General features: G+C 44.0%; 4 protein-coding genes across 5 annotated transcripts; 3 read left to right on the forward strand and 1 right to left on the reverse strand.

Annotated features, from left to right (window-relative positions):
- The first annotated feature begins 7,882 nt into the window (after positions 1 to 7,882).
- Positions 7,883 to 9,936, forward strand: LOC124704414 (cold-regulated 413 plasma membrane protein 1-like). The gene is made up of 4 exons (XM_047236669.1): positions 7,883 to 8,316; positions 8,892 to 8,999; positions 9,237 to 9,307; positions 9,421 to 9,936. Exons 1-4 carry the CDS (start codon positions 8,123 to 8,125, stop codon positions 9,672 to 9,674), a joined length of 627 nt encoding a protein of 208 aa, XP_047092625.1. The 5' UTR covers positions 7,883 to 8,122; the 3' UTR covers positions 9,675 to 9,936.
- Positions 9,937 to 11,451: 1,515 nt separating this feature from the next.
- On the forward strand, positions 11,452 to 13,741 carry LOC124700673 (cold-regulated 413 plasma membrane protein 2-like). The gene is made up of 4 exons (XM_047232759.1): positions 11,452 to 11,862; positions 12,485 to 12,592; positions 13,008 to 13,078; positions 13,217 to 13,741. The coding sequence occupies exons 1-4, from the start codon at positions 11,663 to 11,665 to the stop codon at positions 13,468 to 13,470; spliced, it is 633 nt and encodes a 210-aa protein (XP_047088715.1). The 5' UTR covers positions 11,452 to 11,662; the 3' UTR covers positions 13,471 to 13,741.
- An 813-nt stretch (positions 13,742 to 14,554) lies between these two features.
- LOC124704415 (putative amidase AmiD) lies at positions 14,555 to 19,300 on the reverse strand. 2 transcript variants are annotated; one of them, XM_047236671.1, is made up of 14 exons: positions 18,972 to 19,300; positions 18,626 to 18,884; positions 17,656 to 17,757; positions 17,465 to 17,569; positions 17,128 to 17,352; positions 16,964 to 17,046; positions 16,755 to 16,855; positions 16,336 to 16,459; positions 16,089 to 16,243; positions 15,871 to 16,007; positions 15,616 to 15,786; positions 15,293 to 15,517; positions 14,986 to 15,219; positions 14,555 to 14,844 (listed from the first exon to the last, which is right to left on the reverse strand). In XM_047236671.1, exons 2-14 carry the CDS (start codon positions 18,866 to 18,868, stop codon positions 14,746 to 14,748), a joined length of 2,004 nt encoding a protein of 667 aa, XP_047092627.1. In that variant the 5' UTR covers positions 18,869 to 18,884; positions 18,972 to 19,300; the 3' UTR covers positions 14,555 to 14,745. The 2 variants fall into 2 exon arrangements, with proteins under 2 accessions (XP_047092627.1, XP_047092626.1); XM_047236670.1 differs by lacking the exon at positions 17,656 to 17,757 and having other exon boundaries at positions 18,972 to 19,100.
- A 6,282-nt stretch (positions 19,301 to 25,582) lies between these two features.
- Positions 25,583 to 26,920, forward strand: LOC124700674 (CASP-like protein 5C1). The gene is made up of 3 exons (XM_047232760.1): positions 25,583 to 26,021; positions 26,486 to 26,618; positions 26,695 to 26,920. The coding sequence occupies exons 1-3, from the start codon at positions 25,879 to 25,881 to the stop codon at positions 26,887 to 26,889; spliced, it is 471 nt and encodes a 156-aa protein (XP_047088716.1). The 5' UTR covers positions 25,583 to 25,878; the 3' UTR covers positions 26,890 to 26,920.
- Positions 26,921 to 27,956: the final 1,036 nt, after the last annotated feature.

Below are 27,956 nucleotides of genomic sequence, written 5' to 3' on the forward strand. Positions count from 1 at the left end.
TACCGTTGGACAAGGTGTCCCCGAAGATCACATAATAAAACCACTTGAGTAGCACAATAGTTGAAGAACAACATCTACTTATTTAACTATATTACAAATCTCATGATCACATAAAGATCATACATGGAGAGATAGATACACCACATAGCTATCGGTAAAACCCTTAGCCTCAGGGGAGAACTACTCACTCATCATCATGGGAGTCAACAACGGCGATGGAGATGGCGGTGGAGTCGATGTAGATGGCTCCGGGGGAAATTCCCCATCCCGGCAGGGTGCCCGAACAGAGACTTATGTCCCCCGAATCTTGTCTGCGATGGCGGTGAAGCTACGGAACTTTTCGTGGACGGAGGCTTATTCCTTTAGGGTTCACGCGTCGGGAGGCTTCTTATAGGCGGAAGCGCGAGGTCGGTGGAGGCCAGGTGGCCCCAGACCACCCCTAGGCGCGGCCAGGGCCTGGGCCGCGCCTAGGCCTCGTCTGGCCACCCTGTGGCCCCTCTTCAACTCTCCTCTAGACTCCGTCTTTGCTCCGGGAAAAATAGGAACTTTGGCTTTTGTTTCGTCCAATTCCGAAAATATTTCTTGTATAAATTTTCTGAAATACAAAACTACAGAAAACAGGGAACTAGCACTGTGGCATCTTGTTAATACGTTAGTGCTGGAAAATGTATAAAAGTGCAACGAAGTATGAGCAAAACATATAAAAATTGGTGTAAAAAAGCATGGAGCATCAAAAATTATAGATACGTTTGCGGTGTATCAAGCATCCCCAAGCTTAATTTCTGCTCGTTCTCGAGTAGGTAAGTGAGAACAAAAATAATTTTTGAGGTGACACGCAGCCAAGACAATCTTGATCAAGTTTATTGTAAAAGCATTGCGAGCTGGGATCAAAGTACTCTAAACATAGGCATGATAGATATAATTATAACAATAGAACTTAGCAACTATGTTATAACATGAGAAGGAACTCAAACAAAGGATCATGAATAATTGTGCATTGAAAGAAACTATTTGTTTATGAGCATAGAGAAAACATAGCAAAGTGGTACTCAGCATGTCCTTTATGAAGTAGCAACACATAAATGCTAGGACACCTTTAAAGTTCAAAGGGTGACTAGATACAAATAATTTAAGAACAAGCAATATCATAATCATGAATCAATCAATAATAATTTGGGACTATGCACATTGCACTAAGAATGACAACTATGTTCTCTTAATTGGTGCATAAAGAAGAAGATGAAGACTCAACATAAAAGTAAAAGAAACACTCTTTGCAGAGTAAGCAAGATTAACAAGTTCTATAAACCTTCCAAAAAGTATGGTACTTATTAGCTTTGACATCTCATTGCCCCTATCATAAGCATCTTGAATGGTTAAAGTTAATGTGACAGCAAATATGAGCTATATGCTTGAAAAATCACAAGTTGAAAATCTCATGCCCCTTGAATACGAGTACCTAAACCTCATGCTACACAACTTACGTCCCAAATACGTTCTTGTCATTGTAAGTGTACATGTATCATCGAGAACCGCCAACGGGGTACCTCCTGCCCCATGATATGAAAGTACTCTTGTAGGAGCAATCCCATGCCAAAATGACAAGACAAACAAACAATGAGCATCTCAGCAATATTTTTATTTACTATGGGTATAGTTTTTTTTTATTGAAAATGCTTCATAGAATGCTCCCTATGGTTCGTTGTAAATTTCCACCATGAATGATGCATGGCTTAGATTAGGGGCCCAGGTGTTTCTCTAACACATATACAAACTCCATGGACTTACAAGTTTCCATTGTATTTCGCACCGCTAGGCATCCATAAACAAAAGAACATGACATCAACTAAATATGAATAAGTGCAATATTGAAAGCGTTCCCCATGAAAGCATGGTTGCGATAACTCCCAACTTGCAATTTGCAAACATATAAACTTCATAAGGTAGTCACAATGATCAAATTTATTAAATGCAAGAAAGTAAATGTGCCATCAAGTTCGTGAGAGCTTTACTAACTAATTTTCTCATGCCAAAATTTAATTTGGAAGATAAATAAAAACATGATGAATATACTTGGAATAGCAATAATGCTAGTAGGTAGATATGATGAACACAATTGACAAACTTTGGTTTTTAGTGGTTGGATGCACGAGTAGAGTTCATACTCAGTACAAGCGAAGGCTAGCAAAAGACTGAGAGCGACCAACTAAGAGAGCAGTAATGGCCATAATCATGCATATAGACAAAACATTATCAATCAAAGCATAAAGTGATATTACAAGTCAAAAACTAAATAATCATAGAGGCTTTAGTTAACTGGTTATAGTCATAACATGGTATAAGCATGTGCCAAGTCAACCCAATAAAGCATCAAAGGAGAATACCACAATATCATGCTTTTTATGATGGAAACAAAACATGATTCTTTCAATGACACATTATGCACTCTCGGCTATTTGAGATAAGTCATGCTACAACAATAACTACTAAGCATATAATAAGAATAACATCGAACATGATATGCCAAAGTCTAGACAAGCTTCCTTTCGCATCACTATAAGCATGAAACATTTTACTCTTCTCCAACAACAATCAACTTATTTCAAATAACCCTCATAGATAAAAATCAATAAATACCAGAGAGATAATAATACATGAATAAAGAAAACTAACAAGCTCTTAACAAAATACGAGTGGAAAACCAAGAGCTAAACGCAGTACTAGCAAACTAGAACACCCGCAGAACAATAAGAGCGAAAACTAGAGTGTTCTATGCAATGAAAACGGAGTGTGTCTCTCTCCCACATAAGAATTCTAGGATCCAACCATATGCTACAGAAAAAAAAACAAATCAAAACCAAAAAAAAATAAAGATGCTCCAAGAACAACACATAGCATATGAAGCAATAAAAATATAGCGCATAGAAAGATGACCCGTTGCTTTGTTGATGAAGAGGGGATGCCTTGGGCATCCCCAAGCTTTGACGCTGGTACCTCTTGGATATTTCTTGGGGTGACATGGGCATCCCAAGTTTGAGCTTTTATCCATACTTCATCTTATTACATCATTCTTCTCTCCCTACACTTGAAAACTTTCTTAATACAAAACTTCACACAATTCTCATTACCTGCATTAGTGTAATCAAAATAAAAAATTCACTTGGATTCAGTTCTAACATATATCAAACATATATTAAAGCATTAGATACTGTATAAACTTCTTTAAAAATCTCTTTCTCTCAAAAGAACTAAAAAGAAAGAGATTAAGAGGCAAATGCAAATAGTGGCAGAAATCTGACAAAACAGAACATCAGGTAAAGATCGATTTTTTAGAAAAATTTCTGTTGCTCAAATCGAAAAGTGGTAAACTAACAAAAATTAGATGATAACCTGGGGCATATTCTAAAAAATTGGTAGCTAAAAATTACGTTCTAGCTGGGAATACGAATTTTTATGGTGACAACACAGAATCTATTTCAGGACAACAACTTTCCCAAATCTTACTTTCTTCCTATTAGAGGCTATTCTTGGCACAAAAACGAAATAAAAATGATAAGAAAATTTCATTACAGAGGTAATAACTTCCAAGACTCAATAAAAGAAAATTACATAAATTAAACATGGGTTATCTCCCAAGAGTGCTTTTGTTTAACGCCTTTTAGCTAGGTTTGATAGTTTTAATGATGCTCTCATGAAAATAGAAAATGAAGAAAATGGTGTTTCAATGCTTGGAAACAAGTCCTAGGGATTATACTTTCACTAATGTATACTCTCAACAATGATACCATAATTGAATATATAGATATTATCTTTTCACTACGCTACTCTAAACCACTCTCCGGTTTGATAATAAACACAAATTCACTGCGTATGGCTACATAAGCATTCCTTAAAGTTTGCGTTCCCAATCTATGGACACCCCACACTATCACCTTGAGCATACAAAGATGGTACTAACTAGATACCACAATTCATAAGTATTTCTGTAAATTAAGCTTAAGAAACAAACACGGTGTGCACACTGTCACCTTGACACCGTTGGACAAGGTGTCCCCGGAGATCACATAATAAACCACTTGAGTAGCACAATAGTTGAAGAACAACATCTACTTATTTAACTATATTACAAATCTCATGATCACATAACGATCATACATGGAGAGATAGATACACTACATAGCTATCGGTAAAACCCTCAGCCTCGGGGGAGAACTACTCACTCCTCATCATGGGAGTCAAAAACGGCGATGGAGATGGCGGTGGAGTCTATGGATATGGCTCTGGGGGCAATTCCCCGTCCCGGCAGGGTGCCGAAACAGAGACTTCTGTCCTCCGAATCTTGTCTGCGATGGCGGCGAAACTACGGGACTTTTCGTGGACGGAGGCTTATTCCTTTAGGGTTCACGCGTCGGGAGGCTTATTATAGGCGGAAGGGCGAGGTCGATGGAGGCCAGGTGGCCCCAGACCACCCCTAGGCGCGGCCAGGGCCTGGGCCGCGCCTAGGCCTCGTCTGGCCACCCTGTGGCCCCTCTTCACCTCTCCTCTAGACTCTGTCTTTGCTCCGGGAAAAATAGGAACTTTGGCTTTTGTTTCGTCCAATTCCGAGAATATTTCTTGTACAAATTTTCTGAAATACAAAACTGCAGAAAACAGGGAACTGGCACTGTGGCAACTTGTTAATACGTTAGTGCCGGAAAATGTATAAAAGTGCAACGAAGTATGAGCAAAACATATAAAAATTGGTGTAAAAAAGCTTGGAGCATCAAAAATACGTTTGCGATGTATCAAGCATCCCCAAGCTTAACAAAGGTTTGCAGCGGTGTGAGGGTCAACACCTAGTCCTAAACTCGGAGAAGTGGAATTTTATGGTAATGGAAGGTGTAGTCCTTGGGCATCGAGTTTCAGGAAGAGACATTGAAGTGGACCGCGCAAAGATAGAAGCCATAAAGAAGCTAGCATACCCGCGTGATATTAAAAGTATAAGAAGTCTCCTTAGGCATGCTAATTTTATAGAAGATTCATTAAAGACTTTTCTAAAATATCAAAGCTTTTTACTAATCTTTTGCAAAAAGAATATTCCATTCTCTTTTAATGATAATTGTGTGGAGTCTTTCAATGGTTTAAGTAATGCTTTAATAAGTGCTCATATAATTCATCCGCCTAATTTTAATGATTTGGTTTACTCCATCCGTCCCGGTTCATAGAGTTTGCGCGTATCCAAATGTTGTTAATTTGTGCAGTATAATTTTAATTTTACAACATAAAAGTTATACCATTAGAAAGTAGAACATCTAAGCTTTTCAATGATATATCTTTTCTAATATATATCTTATATTATTATGGTCAAATTTACGATCTAGGGATAGGTGCAAGCCCTATGAACCAAGACCGAGGTTGTATTAAGCTTATAGTAAAATCAAATCATATTTATTTCATTAATAATGCACGATTACACAATTAATGATGCATATGTGAAAACGGCTACGGTATCCACTACAACAAAAAGTGCATGTAGAGACGTCTAGTTTATAGGCTAGAGACGTTATATTTCATCTTTATGGAGTTATAAAGACGCTACTACAAAGCGTCATAGGAACGTCTTCTTATGCACCGTCTCAAATGCCAACGAGACGCATCATAAGCGTCTCTAAAATAAAACGAGACGCTGTCAAAAGCGTGTCTATGCCAACAGAGATGCATTGCAGATGTCCGGCACATTGTATCATACCAACTTGAGTTGCTTTATTGCGTTCTTAGATGGAGGTAATTTTTTTATAAAAATAATTTATTCAACAGATCTTCATATGACCGTCACATCATAGGAGCGGTTCACATCACATGACAAAAATTTATTACAGCCATCACAAAACAAATGGTTTTAAACATACAATGCACTGTAGAAAAATATCAATTCTATTATTTGATGTGAACTGTACTTTACAAGTGAAATGTACTTATTTGCATACAAGACTGAATAATTTCGAGAACTCTGTATGGAATTTCCTAGGTAATGTGATTAATCCATTAGATCTTGAAATCATCACTCTCCGGTTTACTGCTTCGGCAGACTTTCTTTGATCTCTATGATTGAAACATCTTCACAAACATATCCTGCAGAGGAACAACTACACACGAGCAAAAATCAGATAATAAACTATTAGCGAACTGCAACTTGATATATGATCTTAGATAAAATACGTGCAGCAGAAAAAAAAGTCCGAGTTCCAATCCGATTGAAGACATATACGTACCCATGCATGTGTAATAGATGAGTCTCGCAAACCTTATCCTGTCTTTGCATATATAAATCCAAAACAGCGAGCATCAGGTTTTCTACCAGATCAAGAAAGGTAATAGGCGAATTTAAAATAATTCGAATATAAAATCGACTTACTTGTGGTCGATGCAATTACGTCCGCTATGAAAACCACCTAGTGTTGGCTTATTTATCATCCTCTATATGCAAAAACTAATCTGCGACATAAAGAACTTTCTGGGATCTTAGAAGGTAAGGCGGAAGATGTGCTTTACAAAGAGGAACACGGAGACGAAAGGGCAGCAGATAGTTAATCGGCAAGAAACAATTATCGATTCCAGCAGCTGGGAACTCACCAAATTCAACAGAGATCGAGTCTAGCGTTCTGATGGATCCTTGGATTCTTATGTCGTTGCATGGATCCTGGCAAAGACAAAGATAGCACTTCGTGAGAAATGTTGATTGGAGAATTCACTAGAGAGAGGCGCCGGATCGGATCTGGTAGCGGCGGCTTAGGTTTTTACACGGGGTGAGAAAGATAAGAACTTCTCTTTGTCAAGATTGGAAAACGTGGATGACTAGTGGCTAAGGGTTATTAGCGTAATGCCTAAGGCCTTTAGTTTAGGACGATTTATGCAGCGTCTCAACAAACGTCTCAACTCACCGCTTAACTATAGATGTAGGGACGAAAATAAAAGCGTCCAATGGATAACGTCTCTACATGACTTTTTTCTTGTAGTGATCGTGATATCATCAACAGCGAATGGCGATTGTTCTCCTTCGCAAGCTTCGGATACGTTCGTACGGTGACATCAAGTCACCAAGGACGCCCAGCTCGCTTGGCCACGTGATAGTTGCGCTTGGGCCTCTGCCGACATGCCGACGTGACACCGTGGGGCTTCACGTTGCCGGCTGAGTCACCGGTCTACCAGATAAACATAGCCTTAACGAAATCGGGTGATCCTTTCATATTTTTGCGAAAAAATATCGAGTGATTCAGTCGCCTTTCAGGTCAGTCGACACGAGCATGGCGATCAGGACGACGGAGACAGCGACAGATGATTAAAAGTGTTTGTTATTGTAGTCGACTGAGGCAGGAACTTAATTAGGATTAGTTGGCGATAGTATCAGCTGCTGTTGGCCACCCGTCGACGTTCAGTGACCACGTCGACAACGAGACTTGAGACTTGAGAGCAACCCTATTATTAAGATGTCTATACAGTTGCCGGATATAAGTGGATACCGTGTAATATTCTGCAAGTGTGGCTTATGTGGAGCATACGGCCAACACGTAGGCTCTGCTAAAAATACTGCTAGTAATACTTTGTTTTGGTCAATCATGATCGGAAACTCGTGGCTTGCGATCACAATAGCTGTCAGTGCTTGCTAAAATTAGAGGAAGAATCGTACCTTATCTGGAAACATGTGCTCTTGTTGGTTGCGGATGCAGAAGTGCAGAACTAAACGTGGCGAACTGAACGTTCAGAGTTTAAGTACTCGGTTAGGTGTCTAGTTAGGTGTATGCATGTTAGCCTAAAAACCCGGTTTATTTGTCTAAGTACATCACTAAGCATCTTGCATCGTATGCTATGTACTGCACACAAGTTTAAAAACAAACCTCGATGCTACATCCATGCAATAGTGGACTACTAGGAACCTCCCACGTGTCTAGTGGGGTTGTACACGTTGCCCGGGGATTTGTCCAGATCGAAGGCCACCTGTTCCGTCGACTCCCCGGCAGTCCAAGCTGTCCACCTAAGCTGCCTGTACATAACCTCAGAACCAAGAACAAATCAAACCCAACACTACACTCCCTCCTAAGCAGAGCTCGATCCACAGAGAGAGAGAAGCCTCTGACTTGCGAAGATGCCGTCGTACCTAGCGATGAAGACGGGCAGCGCGTCGGAGGCGGCGCAGGCGCTGCTGCAGTCCGACCTGCAGGAGCTGGGCATCGCCGCGAGGAAGTTCGCCAACCACGCCATGGCCCTCGACGACCAAGGGGGCCTCGGCCTCGGCTTCCTCGGCTCCATCTTCAAGTGGCTCGCCTTCGCCGCCGCAGTGTGAGTACCAGCCAGCCCCAATTTCCATTTTATTTGTTCGACGAGGGAAGAGGAAAACGAGCACTGTTTTGGTTTATGCGAATCGGCCAAGTCTGGGAGATCGTGGGGAAGTAGCTTGGAGATATCACGATGGTCAACTAGGTTTAAAAGTAATTTCGCTGTGGTGTCGTTGGCAGGGGCGCCATCACAAGTCGAGTCGTGCGATTTTTTGAGGGCGAAATCTCAAAAATGATTTGTAGGAAATATGTTTGGTAAACTGGTGAAATATCCCGGACTAATTTGGGTACTCGTTAGTACTTTACAAGGTTGGGGATGGGCTGCTCCTCTGCCGAATTTCGTCCATGCTCTGTCCAGACTGAACTGTCATAAGTTGTTGCGGCATAATTTAGTACAGCCGATCCATAAGTGCCGTGGTCTTAGCTCGAATTTGAACCAAAACCTTATGGATCGGAGGGAGTAGAACCTTTTAGAAGATTTATGTGCCCAGTTAACCTGCCGCTAGTTCTTTGTTGAAGCTTTGTTCAACTCACATCAGTATGCGTTGACTGAACCCTCCCTGTTTTACTCTACTGCAGATACCTCCTGATATTGGACCGGACGAACTGGAAGACCAAGATGCTCACGGGCCTCCTGATCCCTTACATTTTCTTCACCCTGCCTGGTGTGCTGTTTAATCTCATCAGGTGATTGTCGTCGCTAATTCCCTACTGCAGAAGCCGTTCATGTTTTAAAATCGAATGGCGTTGTAAAGTTGTTATGGAAGATTTAACAGTTTGAAAGATGAGCAAAACTGAAGCTGCCTTTTCCATCTTGTTGTCGATGGATTGGAGGGTGGATGCTCTGTTGATCTATCACAACTGCACACCATTACCCACAGATATATCAAACGAGTTCCTGATTGCATCTACATTATATTGCAGGGGAGAGATCGGTTGCTGGATCGCATTCATCGCTGTCATCGTGCAACTCTTCTTCCCAAAGCACTTCCGTGGTATAATTTTTCTCCATTCCTTTTTCTTTCTCATTGTCGCAATCCATTTTTCATCTACTACGCCGGTTAAAATGCGACATGGATCTGACGATGATTTCCATCCTCTGCATCAGATTATCTGGAGATGCCTGCCGCCCTGATTCTGCTCACGGTGGTCGCCCCCAGCCTGATCGCGGACACCTTCAGGAACGACTTCGTCGGCGTCGGCATATGCCTCGTCATCGGCTGCTACCTGCTTCAGGAGCACATCAGGGCGTCAGGTGGCTTCAAGCCGGCCTTCAGCAGGGCCAATGGCGTGTCCAACTCCATCGGCATCGCCCTGCTCTTCATCTACCCAGTCTGGGCCCTGATTACGATGATCTTCTAGAGCAGTTCGGCCATCACTTTGGCCTGTCGATGGTCCAGTTCCGTCTGTTGTTTTACGATGATTCCTCGTGCGTAGATGTTTCCCGCGGTGATTTGGTACGATCGTCCCGAGCAGATGAACCGGATGTGGTGTTGAAACTGTTGATGGACGCTTTCGGACATGTTTCGTTTCGTTGCTGTTTTGGTGACGAGGCCTTGTTTCCTCAATTTGTGGGTACATAAACATCAATAAAAAACACTATCTGTTGGTTGGTGTCGTAAAACTGAAGAGTTTTATTTTTTCGAAATGGGGCAGCCTCTATTGATGCATACGGCTAAAAAAAAAATCGTAAAACTGAAGAGCTGTTGGACAAATCGTATCTTGCAACCTGAAATATCTCTCACTCTCAACCTGTCGATCGTGGCCACATCAGTCCGTGACACGTGTCCCTCTCGCTCCCTTTCCCGAAAAATGATTTTATGAGACATGTTCCACAAATTAACATGTGTGGGAACTATTTCAGCAATTGACAAGTGACGTATATGGTGGTTAAGATTAAAATTAGATAACTAAATCCCGCATGTTCTCTCTCTCCTGACACTGTTAATTGCTGAAGTTCGTTCATGTAGATGAATTTGTGAACCAGATCTTACAAAATTACTTTCGCTCTCCCCATCTCTCTCTGGGGGATGATCATGGTCACATCTCTTGTCGTTGATGCCTGCCTGCCCAGAGACTATGGTGACACCAAACCCATGAATATTAGATTTTTTTCTCTTTTTAGAAATGAAAGTATCTGATTAATGAGTTGACAAGTAGGATTTCTAGTGATTGCTCATTGTTCTTCCGAAACTTGAGCAAGTGTAGATGAAGGAACAACAAATGTAACATGGAAGGAATTTCCTCATCATAGGCTCGTCATTTTCTTCCAAATAGGACTTCAAAATGTAATGTCAAATGTTGGACTAACCATTATTGTTTATGTTCTTTAGCAGTTTGAAGGGACCAACAACTCATGTACTCCCTCCGTCCCACCAAAATTGTGAGATTTGTCCAAATTCGGAGGTATCTAGACACTAAAAAGTAATTAATCTTCTTAAATAGTGGCATGTTGATGTGGTTGTCATCAAGATGGAGGGAGTAATTAACTTGGATAGCGCAATCCTGAGAATCTATAGTGGCAAACAAGATCCCATAATTCAAGCACAACATATATATTTTTTCCTACTTGAAACATAAGATATACTTTTTATCCTATCACCCATAAACTTACACTTGGAACTCATGGGCTAGTTATACGATGCAATTTTATTACAAGTTCAACGGGAATTGTGCAATATCAACTTAACCTCTGAAAACGTAAGAGACAACAAACAAAACAGTTGGCTGGAAAAGGAACTAAAAACATGATGTATGATACTCTCTTCATTTTCATTTACTTCACTCTCCGGGTTTAGTGAAAGTTAAATTTTGTAAAGTTTGATAAAATATAACAAAAAATATCAATATTCATAATAGCAAATGCATATAATATGAAAATATGCCTTATAACGATTTTAATACAATAGATTTTATATTTTAGACGCCAATATTTTTAAAAAATATTTTTTCAAACTTGACAAGTTTGAGTTTAACAAACCATAAAGAGCGAATATTTGTGAATGGAGCGAGTACCGTGTATAAAAGACAAATAACAAGATAAAATAAAAATATACAAGTGCTCGTTTCAAAAAAAAAAAACAAGTGGATGCAATAGTGGACTACTAGGAGCCCCCCACATGTGCCGTTTGGCCGTAGACATTGCCCGAGGAACTGTCCAGATCCAACGCCACCTGTTCCGTCGACGCCGGCAGAGCCCAGGCTGTGCAGCTACGCTGTCTCTACGTACATATCTTCGCAACCAAGCGCCAATCCGCCAATCCAAACCCAACACCGTGCCCCTCTAACCACAGCTCGATCCGCAGAGAGGGAGACAAGTTTGTGATTTCTGAGGTCTCGCGTCCTCGGCGATGGGCAAGATGCCGTCTTACCTGGCGATGAAGACGGACCCGGCGGGCACCGCGTCGGAGGCTGCGCAGGCGCTGATCCAGTCGGACCTGCGGGAGCTGGGCGCGGCGGCGAGGAAGCTCGCCAACCACGCGATCCTCCTCGGCGGCGGCCTCGGCTTCGGCAGCTCTCTCTTCAAGTGGCTTGCCTTCATCGCCGCCGTGTGAGTGCTAGCCCCCATTTCCTTGTTCCTTAGTTTCTTTACCAAGGAAATGTCAAAGGTCAAATGTTTTGGTTTGATACTGTTCAAAGTTATAATCAGGCCGGCGGGCGGTCTCCGTATCCGATAGTTAATCCCGATCATGTCGGGGAACGCTAGCTCAGAAGTAATTTCGGCCGTCGTGTCCTGAGGAGAGGCGCCATCAGAAATTCAGAGGTCGATTGGTGCGGAAACATGGGTAAAAACTGAAAAGAAACGACTTTTAGGAAATATTCGGAAGCGCGCAAGTTGATTGTGTAGAAACGGGCAAAATTTTCGTTCAGTTTAGGTACTCCTTAGGATTGCTTCAAAAGGTCAGGAATGGGTTGCTCCTCTACAGAACAGTCGTTGGTACTTTACATGATTAGGAATGGGTTGCTCCTCTGCCGAACTTCTTCGATGCTGTGGCCAGACTGAACTGTTAAGCTGTTCGGAAGTTGTTGCTGCGTAATTTTGAAGTAGCTAAAATGAAATTGATAAGATTCATTTGCCTAGTTAACAGTTGATTAGCACTTTTTTTTAGGCTTTGTCGGTTATCATAGAAAAATGCATTCACTGAAACCCTACCTGTTCTATCCTGCTGCAGATATCTCCTGATATTGGACAAGACAAACTGGAAGACCAACATTCTCACGGGCCTCCTGGTCCCTTACATTTTCTTTACCCTACCTGGTGTGCTGTTTAACCTGATCAGGTAATTATAGTCGCAAACTCCCTATTGCTGCAATCATTCGTGCTTTAACATTGAATGTAACTGAAATGAACCGACAAAATCGAAATACTGCATATACCAAGGTATGATGCTGTTGGCAATTGATTGACATCATAGCTAGTGTCTGAATGCGGAGTAATTTTTTTACAGTTTGCTGATAAAGTGAGGTAAGATGCATGCTCAATGTAGGAAATTGCTACCTGACCGCAGAACGCAAGCTGCCTTTTTTTTTGTTGGTACTTGTTATCTATTGGTGGGAGGATCCACGGTAGTTGCAGATAACCTTGGCTGCATATACTACCTACTCTATTGATCCTCTTTTGATCTATTACCACTCTACAGCATAACATACATGTATATGAAACGAGTTCCTGATTATCAAACATCTACATTGCAGGGGAGAGGTTGGTTGCTGGATTGCATTCGTTGCTGTCGTACTGCGGCTTTTCTTTCCAAAACACTTCCCTGGTATTATTTCCTTGTCTGTTTTTTCTTTTCTTCCAGCTTGTATATGCTCGCAAAAATATGCCATTTTTTTTCCTACTACTTGGTAGGCCAGTAAAAGTCTTACATGCAGCTAATAAGGATTTTCATCATGTGCATCAGATTGGCTAGAGCTGCCAGGCTCTCTGATTCTTCTCACAGTGGTTGCCCCTAGCCTCTTCGCTGACAAATTCAGGAACGACATCATCGGTGTCGGCGTGTGCCTGGTCATTGGGTGTTATCTGCTTCAAGAGCACATCAACGCGTCAGGTGGCTTCAGGGCTGCCTTCAGCAAGGCCAAAGGCGTGTCGAACACCATCGGCATCATTCTGCTCTTCGTCTACCCAGTCTGGGCCTTTGTGCTTTTTTATCTGTAGAACATTACCACTATCAGTGTGACCCTTGGCTGGTTCAGTTACTTCTGTTGTTTTCTGATTCTTCGTGTCGATATTTCCTGGGCGATTTGGTATCCAGTGTCCGGAGGAGATGAACTGGGCGTGTTGTTCTACCTGTTGATAGACGGTTTTGAACATGTTTTGTTTCCTTGCTGTTTTAGGGACAGGGCTTTGTTTCCTCGATTTGTGGGTACATAACCATCAATAAGAACACCATCTCTTGGTGCCGTAAAAGTGAAAGCTGTTGGATAAATTGTCTCATGCGTGGTTGCGTGTATTCTGTATATATCAGCTTACATCCAATAGAATTTGTGAACTAAACATGCTGTCCGTAAAGCTTTTGCCTTATGTTGTAACAAGCGCTCTATTAGTATTATTTTCCTGACCATGAATCCATGCTGCACGTGGGCTCTAGTAGGGATGAAAATGGAGTGGAAAGACTATTCCGTGAAAAAATGGAAATGGAATAAAAATATAGAAACGATAAAGGAGTTCTAAACGACTTTTTTACGGAAACAGAACAAACTTTTCTAGCGGAACAGAAGCAGAAATGGAATTTTCATTTTCAACTAATACAAAATTTCTGTTTTAGGGTTGTTGTAGCAGGCCCAATCTTAAGTAAGTCAAGATGTTCAAAGTAGCTCATCCCGAAACTTGTGGGTAGCGACCACATAATAACTTTCTACGTCCGAGGAGGCTTCAAGAGTGTGACGCTGCTCACCCATTGATCCACTGATCACGCTAGAAATGTCGCCGACCTTGATATGGACCAGATTGTCGAAAACATCCCGTGCCTCAGCGTCCTTGATCATGGGGAGGCCCTGGCATGGCCTGCCCAGGTCTTTCTCTGTAACTACTGCCAACGGACACGGAGAGCCAAACCCTGCAAGCGCAGATCCTTGACACCAAGCCCTCCAAACTCCAGGGGCTTGCACACCCTATCCCAAGCAAACAGGTACTGTCCCCCATTAGCGCACTCCTTACCGGCCCAAAAGAATCCCCACAATCCTTTGTTAACCTCATCGAGAAGCCAGGGCTTCCAAGATCAGGAGATGATGCACAGGTCTTGCGGACATAACCGCCTTGATGAGCTACTCCGTAAATAAGTGGAAGGGGTTATCCACGTACCCCAGATGTAATTTCCAATTTTAGTTATGGCCCTGTGCCTTTTGAATACAAACTTACAAAGTAAAACCTTTGAAAGGAAAATACCGCACATATTACTCGGATCTTTCCTCATACCGTCTCATCAGCTGGCTACGTGTGTATCGTGTCACTCGGGACTAGATCGTTGAGTGGTGGCCGTTGCTTGTGGTGACTGGTGACCGACTGGTACGCCATCGCCAGAGCGAGAGCCTACAAACAGAAGAAGTCATCGTTGCTGCTCCTCAAGCTAACAAGTTTCTAGGTATGAACATTTTTTTTTGGATATCTAGGTATGAACTCTTAGTAGCACTATCAGTCATCAATAAGGTGTCCTGGAGTAAGAACGCTTACAATGTGGTCATGGTCAGGTGGAGCATATATGCCCGTCGTGACTGTGGTTCTTCTTCTCGTGCCGCCTTTTGGTGGATCTTTTATGCTCTTGAAGCCTGTAGGAATCACCATGATAGGCATTCCGATGAGGTTTCCCACACAAACGAGCTCCCAGTCGGTCACATTGCCAAAGAATGCATCAACTGTGAAGCTCTCCTGGATTTCCCTGATCAGCTTACCTCGTGCTCTCTGTGCCTGTTCGTCAGAATCAATGAAGGTAAGTTCGGATCCAGTACAGTCACATGCGCAGTTTAGTATGGCATGTCACCTGTACATAGTCGACTGCTGGGATTAATCGAGCACGACGAAGCTCCACCGGCCACTGGTCTTGAGCTTCATAGTCATCATCATTACCTTCGCGTTGCCAGTTGTCAAAATGCGCAAGCATATCGACATCCATCGTGATGTTCAGAATAGACTGAACCGATTCAACGGTGTAGTTCAACTTGAAAGGCACAAGCTTAGCACCCTTGGCAGAAAGAACTTTGACAACCTGGTATCGTAAAATTCAGAACAACTCTATTTCAGGATCAGATGGAGAATGAACAATTACTTAAACCAGACTGACGACATATTTAGGATCTCAATTACCTCCATCTCAGCACTGTCAAGATATCCAACAGTGAGTTCTGTGATGTCAACATGAAATGGATCTTCTAATGCGATTTCACGGGATGAGGGATCACCAGCATCTGTGCCACGGATTGTATCTAGTACGATAGCACAGTCCACTGCGGTTCTGCAGATAGGACCAAGTTTGTCCTGCCATTTTAGGATAATATAGCTCATCATTCACAGGATTGGCTCGAATCTGTAAGGGGGAACAGAGAAATCACACGAAAATACCAGACTCTCAGAAATGCTCATGACACCGGTCCGTGCAACGGTTCCAAATGTCGGGCGCAGAGCAGTTGCTCCACATCTAGCAGCAGGGTATGTTATGGATCCTGCAGTTTCTGAACCAATTGCAAAGGGAACCATTCCTATGACAGTGAAATGAGCTTGTTTTGAGTATACATATAGTCTTCATCTGCTTATAGGTGCATATATGTTTACAGATTAACCTGCAGAGGTACTAGCTGCTGGCCCTGCTGACGAACCAGTAGAAAATTCCTCAATGTTCCAAGGGTTTCGTGTTCTTCCCCCAAACCATATATCATCATAGGCAAGTGAACCTGTGACAAGCTTCGCGACAAGGACTGCCCCAGTGGACTTCAACCTGTAGGAGGGTGATATACATGGAGAGTTTCAACACTGAATTCAGAATATTTCTTAAACATTATGCTGCATATAACAGAGAAGCGAATAAACCTTTTGTATACAAAAGCTTCCATATCAATAACTTGATTCTTAAATGTCTTTGAGCCCCAAGTGGTATTGTACTGTGGGACTGCAATTATGTCCTTCAGGCCATACGGAATGCCATGCAAGGGACCTAGTATGGGAAATTGTCAGTGCAATATTTATGTGTAAGCATATTGCATAATACTGAAACTGGGTGGTCTTATTTGCAAGTAACAGTATCTAATTTCAAATAATCAACAGAATATCCCTTCAGAGTTGGAAAACAATCGTAAAAGGTTCAACTAACGTGAAATACGTGTGTTCATTACTTAAACCTTTGCAGCAAAATGAGCATCAATCTTGACAGGGACATTTGCTTTCAATGATGTAAAGGAATGACAAAACCCGAATAGGCAACTTAGAATTCCAGGGAGATTGTCGCATACCAAGGTATTTTCCTTGCTCAAGCAAGTCATCTGCCTCTTTTGCTTGTTTGTATGCTAAATCTTCAGTGCATGTAACAACAGATTCAAGAACAGTACTATACCTACGCAGAATACCACATAATAACATGGTTAAAATAAAGTAATTCAGTACAATGTTATACTCAAATAAGTCCATGTGGAAAATGTGAGGAAGACAAAAACAGCCTAACCTTTTTAATCTCCTTAAGAATACATCAGTAAGTTCACGTGATGTTATTTTCTTTGTCCTAATAAGCTCCCCAAGCTCAACTATCTAACATGGAGATTATCTAATGAAAAAGAATTCATCTGAAAACTATCACCAATGTATGATAAAATGGATAAGCAAACTGACCGACATAAAGGCAATATCTTCATCATTACTAGGGCGATGTACCGTAGAGGTGTGAGGATAGTCGAATCTATTGCTATCCTTGGCTTTGCTTTCGCCACTCCATGATGATTTGAAGACAAGAACAGAAGGGTTATGCAATCCACCATTCTCCAAAGCCACTAACTTTCGGTTTTCTCTAAATGCAGGTATATTAAATTCTTTAGCACCGTCTTCCATCTCGTGTAGCTAGCGGAACCAAGAGCAGTGTACATAGTCAAAACAACAACACTAACACATTATTTCTTAAAAAAAACACATTACTTGGACTTAAAAACATAAGTGAACGTTTCGAAATTACTTTTGAATCATTGAAAAAATCAGCATCGAAGTACTTCATTGCCCCCTTCAAGGCAATCACACCACTACCTGGTTCTTGTTTCAAAACATCTTTTACCTCCGTGCCCTGAAAATGGACATTCAATCTGATAAGCCCAATAATCCAGATTTTGGGAACACTAAAGCCAAATTTAACAGTATAAAAATTCCTGCCTTCCAAATCTTGTGGTATTTAGATATAAGAGTATATGAGTGACTCTTCCCATTCGTTCCTAACGGTAACCATGCGCATTTTTGTGGCCACGCGGCCCACGCCTGTTTCCAAAATAAAATAAACCATAAAAGGGCTGTTGCAACTTGCAAGAGGGAATTGTACATAAATAATTTGATATCTTAAGGTTAGACACCAGATTGCTTGGAAAAACACGAATCTGAAAAAGATGTGTCTGTTGTGGGAGCAACGCCAAGTCAGTAATAGTATGCAGTATGTATACTGTTAAATTTGATCGCTTCTTATCGGTGTAAACCTGTAGTTCTGGCCAATGGGTATGTGTACATGTGCCTGGTTGAAGTCTTGAAGATCCCTAACCAGCTTGTTCTCAACAGAGAAAAACCGGTGCCCAGAAATTGGAGCACAGCAATCCAACTAATCTAATGGAGAAGCCCATCGGTCCAACTGTAGGTCGAACTATTGTCACACCAACAGACTACAGACGGCCGATTATACCAAAGAAAAGCAGAAAATTTGTAGTGGTTGCTGACTGAAGCAATGAAGCAGGAATCGGGTGTGAAATGTCGGAAAGACTTTAATTTTTACAGGCAACGACGGTGCCACGAATGGCTTAATTGCAAATTTGCAATAGAGCATTGCAGGAAGCCGAACAACTCGTTGGGGCTTATCCTGACAGGAAGGAAATTTAAGATATTTTGAGGAAACAGAGTTCAGAGATATTTCACCGCGTCGGCGTCAATCGTGTGACACGAACACGACACGATCAAACTTTTCATACGCAGCTCGCTAATCGGTTACCAAAGGTCAGTCCTGGTCTGTGAACTCACTCGCCAGCTGATTCCGTTTTATTGCGCAACACCATTTCTTTGGTCTCACTCACTCACCACAAGACATTGCTGATAGGAAATCGAAACACTATTAAAAACTGGGGGAGGCAAGGAATCTGCGTACCATGATTCCGGGGACGCTCGCGAGGCGGTCTTCTACAGCGGTTCCTGTTCTTGGCGCATGGGCGGCGGTTTCCAGGACAGTGAAACACAGGGCGGTGAAGAGCAGGAGGTGGAGACACGGCGGCGGCGGGCGGTGTCCATGTGGCCGCATGACCGACACCTGGCGCGCGCCTTGGGTGGTCCCCGAAATCCTTGGATGATCCAGCTTCGTACGCCCGATTCTGCACAGCTCTTGAAAGCCCATGGTTGGTTGGGCCAGCCTGCTCGGAGGAGACAAGCCAGCCTGTTAGCTCGGAGAAGCCTCCACTGAACTGAAAGAAAGAAAACCTCGGAGGAGGCGAAACAACCTGAGAGCTGAGAGGAAGAGGAGCGGGAGGTCAAGATCGAAGATCGGACTGGCTGCTGCAGACGCGGCCGGAGCTGGTGCTGGAGTAGCAGGTTGGCGTTGCCACTGCGGCGGCTGGCGGCGCGAATCGGACTGCGCCGGCAGGCGACGAGGAGGCTTGGACCTCTGACCTGAGGAGCGGGAGGGAGTCTGCACCTCCTCCGCGTCCTGCCGACGAGCTGGGTCTGGAATCCTGCTTCGCCGCCTCGGGCCGCACCGCACGAACAACGCCGGGACGAGCTGGCCTATCGGCTCGCCTCCGCAGCAGCGGATGAGGACGAGTGCTTCCTCACTTTAGTCAAATCTAGGAAAGTTTCAACGACAATTGTGCACTCAGCAACTGATGAATCCCCAGGCGAAACTTCCGCACATCCCTCCAAACAAAAGATAAAAAATAATCGTGACCACCATCTCGGCCTGTTCCCTGCAGCCCACGACCGCCAGCTTCTCCCCGACGACCACTACGCACCACATCGCGGTAGACATTTCGGGTACTCTTAAACACCCTCAAATATGTAAAATATGCTCTCAAATTTCTTCAAGCACATATAAAGTGTGCCGAATTTATTTGCTACTCGAAAAGTATTAAAGATATTTTAAAAATATGCACTTATCTTATGTCCTACTTTTTAGGGCACATTTTGTACATGCCCTGAAATTTTTTCAGCCACATTTGGAATGTGCCCCAAATTTTTTTTGAGGGTGCATCCGTACCCCGAAATCTTTTAAGCATACATCCTAAATATGCCTTGAATTTTTTTGAAGGCACATCTAAGCCTGAAAACTTTAGAGGGTAGATCCAAATTTCTGTTTACAGATGGTGCAGATCCAGAATTCAGTTTACAGATTGTTTTTCAAATTCAGACTGCAGCTTACACACAGTACACGGCCAGCATTCAGAGTTTACACACAGCACACGGTCCATATTCAGAGATGTCAAGTAATATGGTGTACATCTAGAATTCAGTTTACAAATGGTGTAGTATTTGAAATATAGTTTACACACAGTACACATTAAAAGTTTAAGAAATGTCAAGCAATAGATGCCATATCCACTCTCCTCTTCTTTTGTTCCTTTCACAGTTCGTTAGAGAAAAAAGTTAAAACAATCAATACTAAGAAATAGCCTATCACCGGCAGACCAACATTGACTACCAATTGTCAAGCAATCACTACTAGAAAACAGCCGGCGCCTGCGGCAACAGGCGATAAAAACTTACCGCCGGCGCACCTCTACTCCGCCAGCGCTAGTATTTGTGAATAACAGAAAAAAAAAGACCATGTGGGCGTGATGTCCTTGTTAACAAAAGGGGTCCCGACAGACCGTACAATTTCCAGGAACAAATGCAAAAGGCCGTTGGAAAACAAAAAGCTACAACGGTATTCCAAATTTGGTCTTGGAATGGGTCACGTGCGCATAGCTTTTTTTTCCACTGAGTTGGGTATTTTCATCTAGATAGAAACATATATGAAAGAAAAATAGGTCTCCCCGCTGGAGATGCTCTAAGACCATCTCCAACGGGTTCACGCAAATCAGACAGGATTTGTATCTAATTTCGTCTGTTGCGTGGTCGACATGCTGGTGTCCTCATGTCTCTTTGGGTCACACGATGCACCCAACGCGGCCTCACAAACCAAATTGGCAAAAAAATATGAATTTTCTTAAAAACTATATCAAACTAGCTAATTAAGGATATATTGCAGATAATGCCCTAAAACTGGCGAGTTTTACAAAAGAAAGCCGTAAAAGGGCTTGATTAACACTTAGAAAACTAACCAAACCCTAGGCTCAGGTTTGGCATGGCCGCAGCTTGCGATGTTTGACGAGGGAGCTCCTTAGCAATGCCCACCATGAGAGGCTTAGGGTTGACGGAACCCTGCAGGCTAGCACGAGACATCGGATACCAAGCGAACATGGAGAGAGATTTACCCGGGTTCAGGGCACTCGATAAGGTAAAACCCCTATTTCCCGCTTGTCTGATCTTGATTTATCGAGTAAAACTGGTTACAATGGGGTAGCCGATAGACTACTTTGATCGACTCGCTGGGAGGCAAGAATTTTAGGGTTTGTGTGCTGAATTGCAATTGTTTCGTGTATTGTCATCTGTCGTTCGACATGCCCCCTCCTGGCCTCTATATAGGAGGCCAGGTCTCGAGAGTCCTGTCCAAACTCGACTAGGTTACAATGAGATCTAATCTAATATTTACTTTATTAACGCCTTCTTGCCTTGTCCGTCAAGAATCCATCTTCTGGTAGGTCTCCTTCATTGCAACCGATGTATGGGCCCACCTTGGTCTTGGATAATCTTCGTGGGCCCCTAGTTGGGCCAAGGGAGGTAGACTAATATCGGGTACCCGAAGGGTAATGCCCATATCAGCGTTCGCCTATTGTCGACGTCGCTCTCGAGCTTGATGAAGACACGCGATGGTGGGGCGCAACTATTGCGGTTGGACTCCGCTGACCCTATCGGCGAGTGGGGCCACAGAGCCTCCTCCCATGGAGACCGAGGATGCGGAGGTGTGCATGCCCTCCTTGCCCTAGCCAGCATCGCGGCCTCGGCTTCCCGCCGGGCTGCCGCGACGCGAGCCTGCTACTGCTCCTCCTCCTCCTCTTGCGCCGCCTAGAACCTCGCGACACGCTCATCCTCCTTCAAGAGGCGGCACTGAGCGTGGCCTCCTCCTGCTCCTGCGCCATCTGAATAAAGGCTGCTGCCTCAGCCGAACATGCTGCCGCCTTGAAAGCGGGGGTGCGGAGCACCTCAAAGGTTGCCTGGAGCTCGGCGTCGTCCTCCTCTTCCACTGGTGGTGGCGCTGGCGCATTCGCCACCTCGCCCACCTCCTCCATGACGACCACCGCGCTAGCGGCCGATGGAGCCTCGCGATCTCGCGCCCATGATGCGAAGTATATGCGCTAGCGGATGTCGTGCTTGTTGGTGAACAATAAGTCCCAATGGCTAGACTCCTCTGGGAACGTCATGTCATCACGGAGGTCTGGCAGGATGAGCACTCGAAGGCTCAGGCGGGTGGCATCGGAACCTGAACTGGGCTCAGGTGCCAGTCGTGGGCTAGATTGACATCTATCCATGAAATAAGGGCACCCGCCTAACAGAATGCTTGCGTCACCGGTGATGGGATTCGTAGCATAGAAAACAAAAAAATTCCTACCGCAAGAACGAATAACAAGCCAAGATCTAATCTAGTAGATCGTAGCAACGAGATGAATGTGAGACTAACCCTCAAAGATTCCAAAGCCTACGATATTAGATCTCGTGGTTGATGTAGTCGATCACTTACCGCTTTCAAAAGCGCGTAGAAGATCTTGACGGTGCCACAGTCGGGCAGCACCTCCGTACTCGGTCACACATTCGGTGTTGATGACGACGTCCTTCTCCCCGTTCCAGCGGGCAGCGGATGTAGTAGATCCTCCTCGGAATCCCGCCAGCACGACGGCGTGATGACGGTGGTGGTGGAGATCTCCGGCAGGGCTTCGCCGTAAGCGGTGCGGGAGAAGAAGGAGGAGGGAGTAGCTAGGGTTTGGGAGAGGGGGTGCTCTTGGGCGCCGGCCTTGGTGCCCCTTGGGTGGTGCGGCCAAGTTGTTTCAGCCCCTCCCCTCTCCTCCCGTTTAAATAGGTGGAAATCCCTAGGGTTTACCCCAAAACCACATTGGAGTCCAACTCCAAAACTTACCAAATTTAGGAAACCTAGACAAGGTGGGATTCCTCCCCTTCCTTGTGGTGTGGCCGACCACCTTGGTGGAGTCCATGAACTCCACCTTCCCACTTGGTGGGTTGGCTAGGGCTGGTGGAGTCCCTCCGGGACTCTACCTTCCATAGTGATTTATTCCGGATGATTCTAGAAACTTCTACAACCTTCCATAAATTCACCGGATCACTCCCAAACTTGGAATGTGACTTCCTATATATGAATCTTATTCTCCAGATCATTCCAGAACTCCTCGTGATGTCTAGGATCCCATCCAAGACTCTGAACAACATTCGAACTCCATTCGACATTCCATATCTACTTATAACGACATCAAACCTTAAGTGTGTCACCCTACTGTTCGAGAACTATGCGGACATGATCGAGACTCCTCTCCGATCAATAACTAATAGCGGGATCTGGAGATCCATAATAGATCCCACATATTCAACGATGACTTCATGATCGAAAGAACCATTTAACATATGATACCGATTCCCTTTGTCACGCGATACTTTACTTGTCCGAGGTTCGATCATCGGTATCTCCATACCTAGTTCAACCTCGTTACCGACAAGTACTCTTTACTCGTACCGTGATATGATATCCCTTGTGAACCGAGTCACATGCTTGCAAGCTAATTGGATGTCATTCCACCGAGAGGGCCCAGAGTATATCTATCCGTCATCGGGATGGACAAATCCCACTCTTGATCCATATGCCTCAACTCATACTTTTCGAATACTTAATCTCATGTTTATAACCACCCATTTACGCAGTGGTGTTTGATGTAATCAAAGTACCCTTCCGGTATAAGTGATTTACATGATCTGATGGTCAAAGGACTACGTTACTATGTATCGAAAGCTTATAGCAAGTTGAACTTAATGACTTGATCTCATGCTATGCTTACTATGGGTGTGTCCATCACATCATTCACCTAATGATATGATCTTGTTATTAATAACATCCTATGTTCATGATCAGGAAACCATGATCATCTATTAATCAACAAGCTAGTTAAATGAGAGGCTTACTAGGGACTCTCGTTGTTTACACAACACACATGTATCAATGTTTCTAGTTAATACAATTATAGTATGGGGTGTAAATATTTATCATGAACACTAAGATATAACAATAACTACTTTATTATTGCCTCTCGGGCATATCTCCAACAACCGGGACCGCGACGTAGGTGCGGTTCCGCTTGGCGGCTAAAGTCTGAAGGCCGCCTCCGCAGCGGTCTAGCCGTGGGACGAAACGTCATGTTCGTTCCTCCCTACGGTCTTCTTGGGAGCCATGGCTGTGGCTCTAGTGGCGGTGGAGAGTGCGAGTGGAGAATACAAGTGGAGAGTGTGAGTGGGGACTAGCGTGGGGACGATGTGTCTCCCGTTGGTCCTATTTAATAGGACCTATGGGGTAGTTGTGCCACCGACACGTGGCCTTAGGGAGAGTAAGAGGCATATCCGCAGCCAAGCAAAGTAGCCCTAGATTTCGGCCTACTTTGAATCGCCGCGACCAGCCGCGCAAATGGATCACCATGTTGGGTCGCATTTTTTCTCCATCGCAACCCGTTTAGACACGTGTAGACCAAATGAGTGGCGGGGGTGAAGATGTGCTAAAGAAAGAGTACACATTCTTCCGTCATGCCGCTTGTGGGCTGGGCCTGGTTGCGCCAATACCTATTGTGTGGAGGTGGGTTTGCGATGCTCATAGGGATGTAAACGGATAGGATAATTTCCACGCTGAAATCGACCCCAAATCCGTTTTAAGGTGTCCATATTCGAGTTTAAAGAATCCGACGGATAAGGATATCTGATTTTGAAGTGGTGCTCCAGATACGGTGTAGGATATGGTATAGCAAATAGCATACGAATATGGATTATCCAAAATTTAATTAGGATAATCTGTAACTTTCAAACCGAATAATATGATTTTTAAGTCAAAGCCAAGGCTAATCTCACAAGGTTAATAGATATTGGAATAGATAATTCATTTTGGCGAGCATGTTTAGCTCTAAATTATATCTATGCTTGAGTTTTATCGTAAATTGTGTCTCCTTTTTCTACACTAGACCGAAAGTTGAAATCTCTCTTAAAATTTGCTAGAACTACAATTATCTATTGATGATAGCATATATTCAAGTATTTTTGTTTCTGGTTCGAGTTCGTCCCATTGCCGATTTAAATCCGTAGTCCGGTATATCCGCATTTAAATTTGAAACCGATCAATATCAGCTTCTATTCAAATCCGAGAAAAGTATATTGTAAAGAATATAATAAGACAAAAAAATCAGATCCAATCTAATCCGTTTAGACCCCTAAGTCTGTGTCACTGTGCACGTGCTAGCAATTCTACATGGCTTGCTCTCCCACCCGTCGAATCAAGCTTTCCGCTGCCTTTTCACTCGTCGACCGTCGCGGTGCAAGTGCAACCAGACAAGGTGCGCGTATCGTCCTTCCGGGAGGCAGGCTGCTATCCTATCTCCCCTTTCTTTTCCATAATGATTCTCCACTGCGCTACTATTCGATCGAATAGCAACTGATCGTTCAGATCACTTTGCAGGCACCAGAGGAGATCGAGCAGCAGAAGACAATTCGTATGATCGTATTCGTCGGTCCTCACCGGCTGTTAAGTCAAATCGCCGACGCCGATCTCGCACCTTCGCGTCTACGTGTGCACCTCGAACTGCCACGTCTCCCCAGACGTCGTCATCAGCGTATAAGCCGTGTTGTGATTTGGAGGTGCCACTTGGGCTAATTGTCTACGTAGTGTCGTGTACACGGATGCGATCCAGGTGGAGAGAGTGACGGGGGAGAGAGATGCTCCAAGTCGTAGACATGAAGTGGCTACCATGGCGATCAAAAGGCTCTCGAGAAAGGCACAGAAGCTAGAGGAAGAGGAAGAGGGAATCTACCCGTGCCCTCGTATCCGTCCACCCAAAGCCCCGAACCTTTCAATCCTGTCCCCCTTGCCCTGCCTTTTGTTTCTTTGCCTCACGCACTCGCACTACCACTCCATATCTCCACTGCTTCGTCGCAGCAAGAACCGGAGCAGCTAGAGCACGTACGCAGCTAGCCGACAAGTGTGCGACGCGGGAACGAGGCGTGTTCATGTGCGTATGGGATGAGCCGGCGGTGTGAGTGCTTCGCCGTGGCCAGCATATGGACCGCGGGGAGAGGGCGGGCGCCGGCGCCGTCGGCAGCGCCGGCAGCCTCGGGCTCCGTGTCGGGCAGGCCGTCTTCTCGTCGGCGGCGCTCATGTTCATGTCCGTCGGCGTCGAGTTCTTCAGCTATACTGCCTTCTGGTATGTAAACCTTCCCATGGCTCTGTTTGGGTTGTCTTATTCTGCATGTTGAACCGGGGGATCACTAGTAGAAAAAAAGGCTTCCGTTCACCCCATTAGTCCCGGAAATATTCGAACCGCGAGAGTTTAGGCTTCAGTTTACAGAGATCAGGTTTTAGGGTTTTCTTTAGAGTCTCTAAGCCGTTATATAGTGCATGGATTGGGGACCGAAGTTCTTCAGAAACTCATACAGTGCCAGGTGCAACTGACTAACGTTCTGTAAACGGAACACCTGAAACTTATCAGTATGCAGGGGTACCTTAATAGTTTCTTTCTCTGAAAACATGGGCACACCCACTTGCTAATCTAGACGCTGTGCCTTTCTTACGACCTGAACACAGAAACCATGTTAGCCTGTGTCTTCTCCTCAGACTCGAACCATATGCGCGCTGTTTTCTTACTGAACTTTGTGCAAAACATGGCAGCTTCCTGGTCACAATCATGGGCCTGGTGATCCCCTGGAGCTGCGCGCTCGCCATCATCGACGTGTACTCCGTACTCGTCGGGCACCCGCTCCGCATGCCTGGTGTCGTAGCCATCGTCGTCGTCGGAGACTGGGTGTGTACCACGTCGCAGCTCCTTCTCCTGTCACTAGTACTTCGGTCATCTCACCTCTCTAACTGTCACTTTTCAGGTCCTGTCGATACTCTCGCTGGCGGCTGCCAGCTCGAGCGCCGCCGTCATCGACGTCCTCCTCGAGTTCCATGGATCACAATGCCCCCCGAGGCTGTGCGAGAGGTACCAGCTCTCCGCGATGATGGCGTTCCTGTCCTGGCTCCTTACGGCCGCTTCGTCCCTTTTCAACCTCTGGTGCCTCGCCTCCGGGTGAGGGTGACCACCGATGGAGATATGAGTTCCTAACCGACTGCAGTGTGACCCCGATCGATGGGTCATGATTTTGGGCGCAGTTTATGTATAGCTTGGGAGAATTTTTTGTATCTCTGACAAATTAAGCCTGCCATTCTTGGCTTATGACGCCTGACTTGTCTGAACTCTGAAGTTACGATTCCACTGATCAACTGCTTGCGAAACCATACCTTTTGATATCTTATCAGTAAAACACCTGGTAATTCTTGTGCATGAATGGAAACAGGCCGAGGAAGGAACATCATATGTAGGCTAGTGAAGATACGGTTATCTGTTAGCTATTTCAGCAAATATCAGTTATGTTTTCATGAAAAAACGAGGCAATTTTTTTTGAGACAAACCCTATTTAATCATGTTGCGTCAAGACACCACGATGGGTCGGCCCAATAAGTTGGGATTTTTTTTCTGATTTCTTATTTCCCGCTATTTTTCTTCAGTTTTATTTTTCGTTTTTTCCTCTTTTTATTTTACTTTTACTTAATTAATGTTTTGAGAAAAGTTATATGTAGATATATTATGACATTTTTTTTACATATATGACCATTTATTTTGATTTAGATGCAATTTTTATGTCATACATAAAAATAAAATTTGAAAGACATGGACATTTATTTTCAAATACGAGAAGCACATTTCTATTTTCAAACAGATACTTTTTGTCCTTATTACTAAAGTTTTTAAAAGTAAATCTATACCTAATAATAAAGGAGCTAAGGTTTCTGTCAAAATTTTCGTCCAACTTAAATCAACCCTTACACTTAACAAATATTTACCCACCATGTCATCGGTAAGTCATACCGGTTCGATTTTTTTTCCTGGGTGCCTCTCGCTGCTTCTCCCGTCCGTCGTACACTCGTACGCATCCTTCTGTGAGCCCATGAGCTCATGCATATTGGGCCGGCCTGTTACTTAATCTATACCTACTAGCTGTCCTGCCCGATCAGGTATGTGCCACCTAGCTGAGATCGTAAGCCTGATATGGGCCAGAACCAAAAGCTCCTCGTGAAGTTCCGTTTCACCTGAGAAAAC

This window comes from Lolium rigidum, chromosome 3 (assembly GCF_022539505.1).
Source record: "Lolium rigidum isolate FL_2022 chromosome 3, APGP_CSIRO_Lrig_0.1, whole genome shotgun sequence".
NCBI classification, from domain to species: Eukaryota; Viridiplantae; Streptophyta; class Magnoliopsida; order Poales; family Poaceae; genus Lolium; species Lolium rigidum.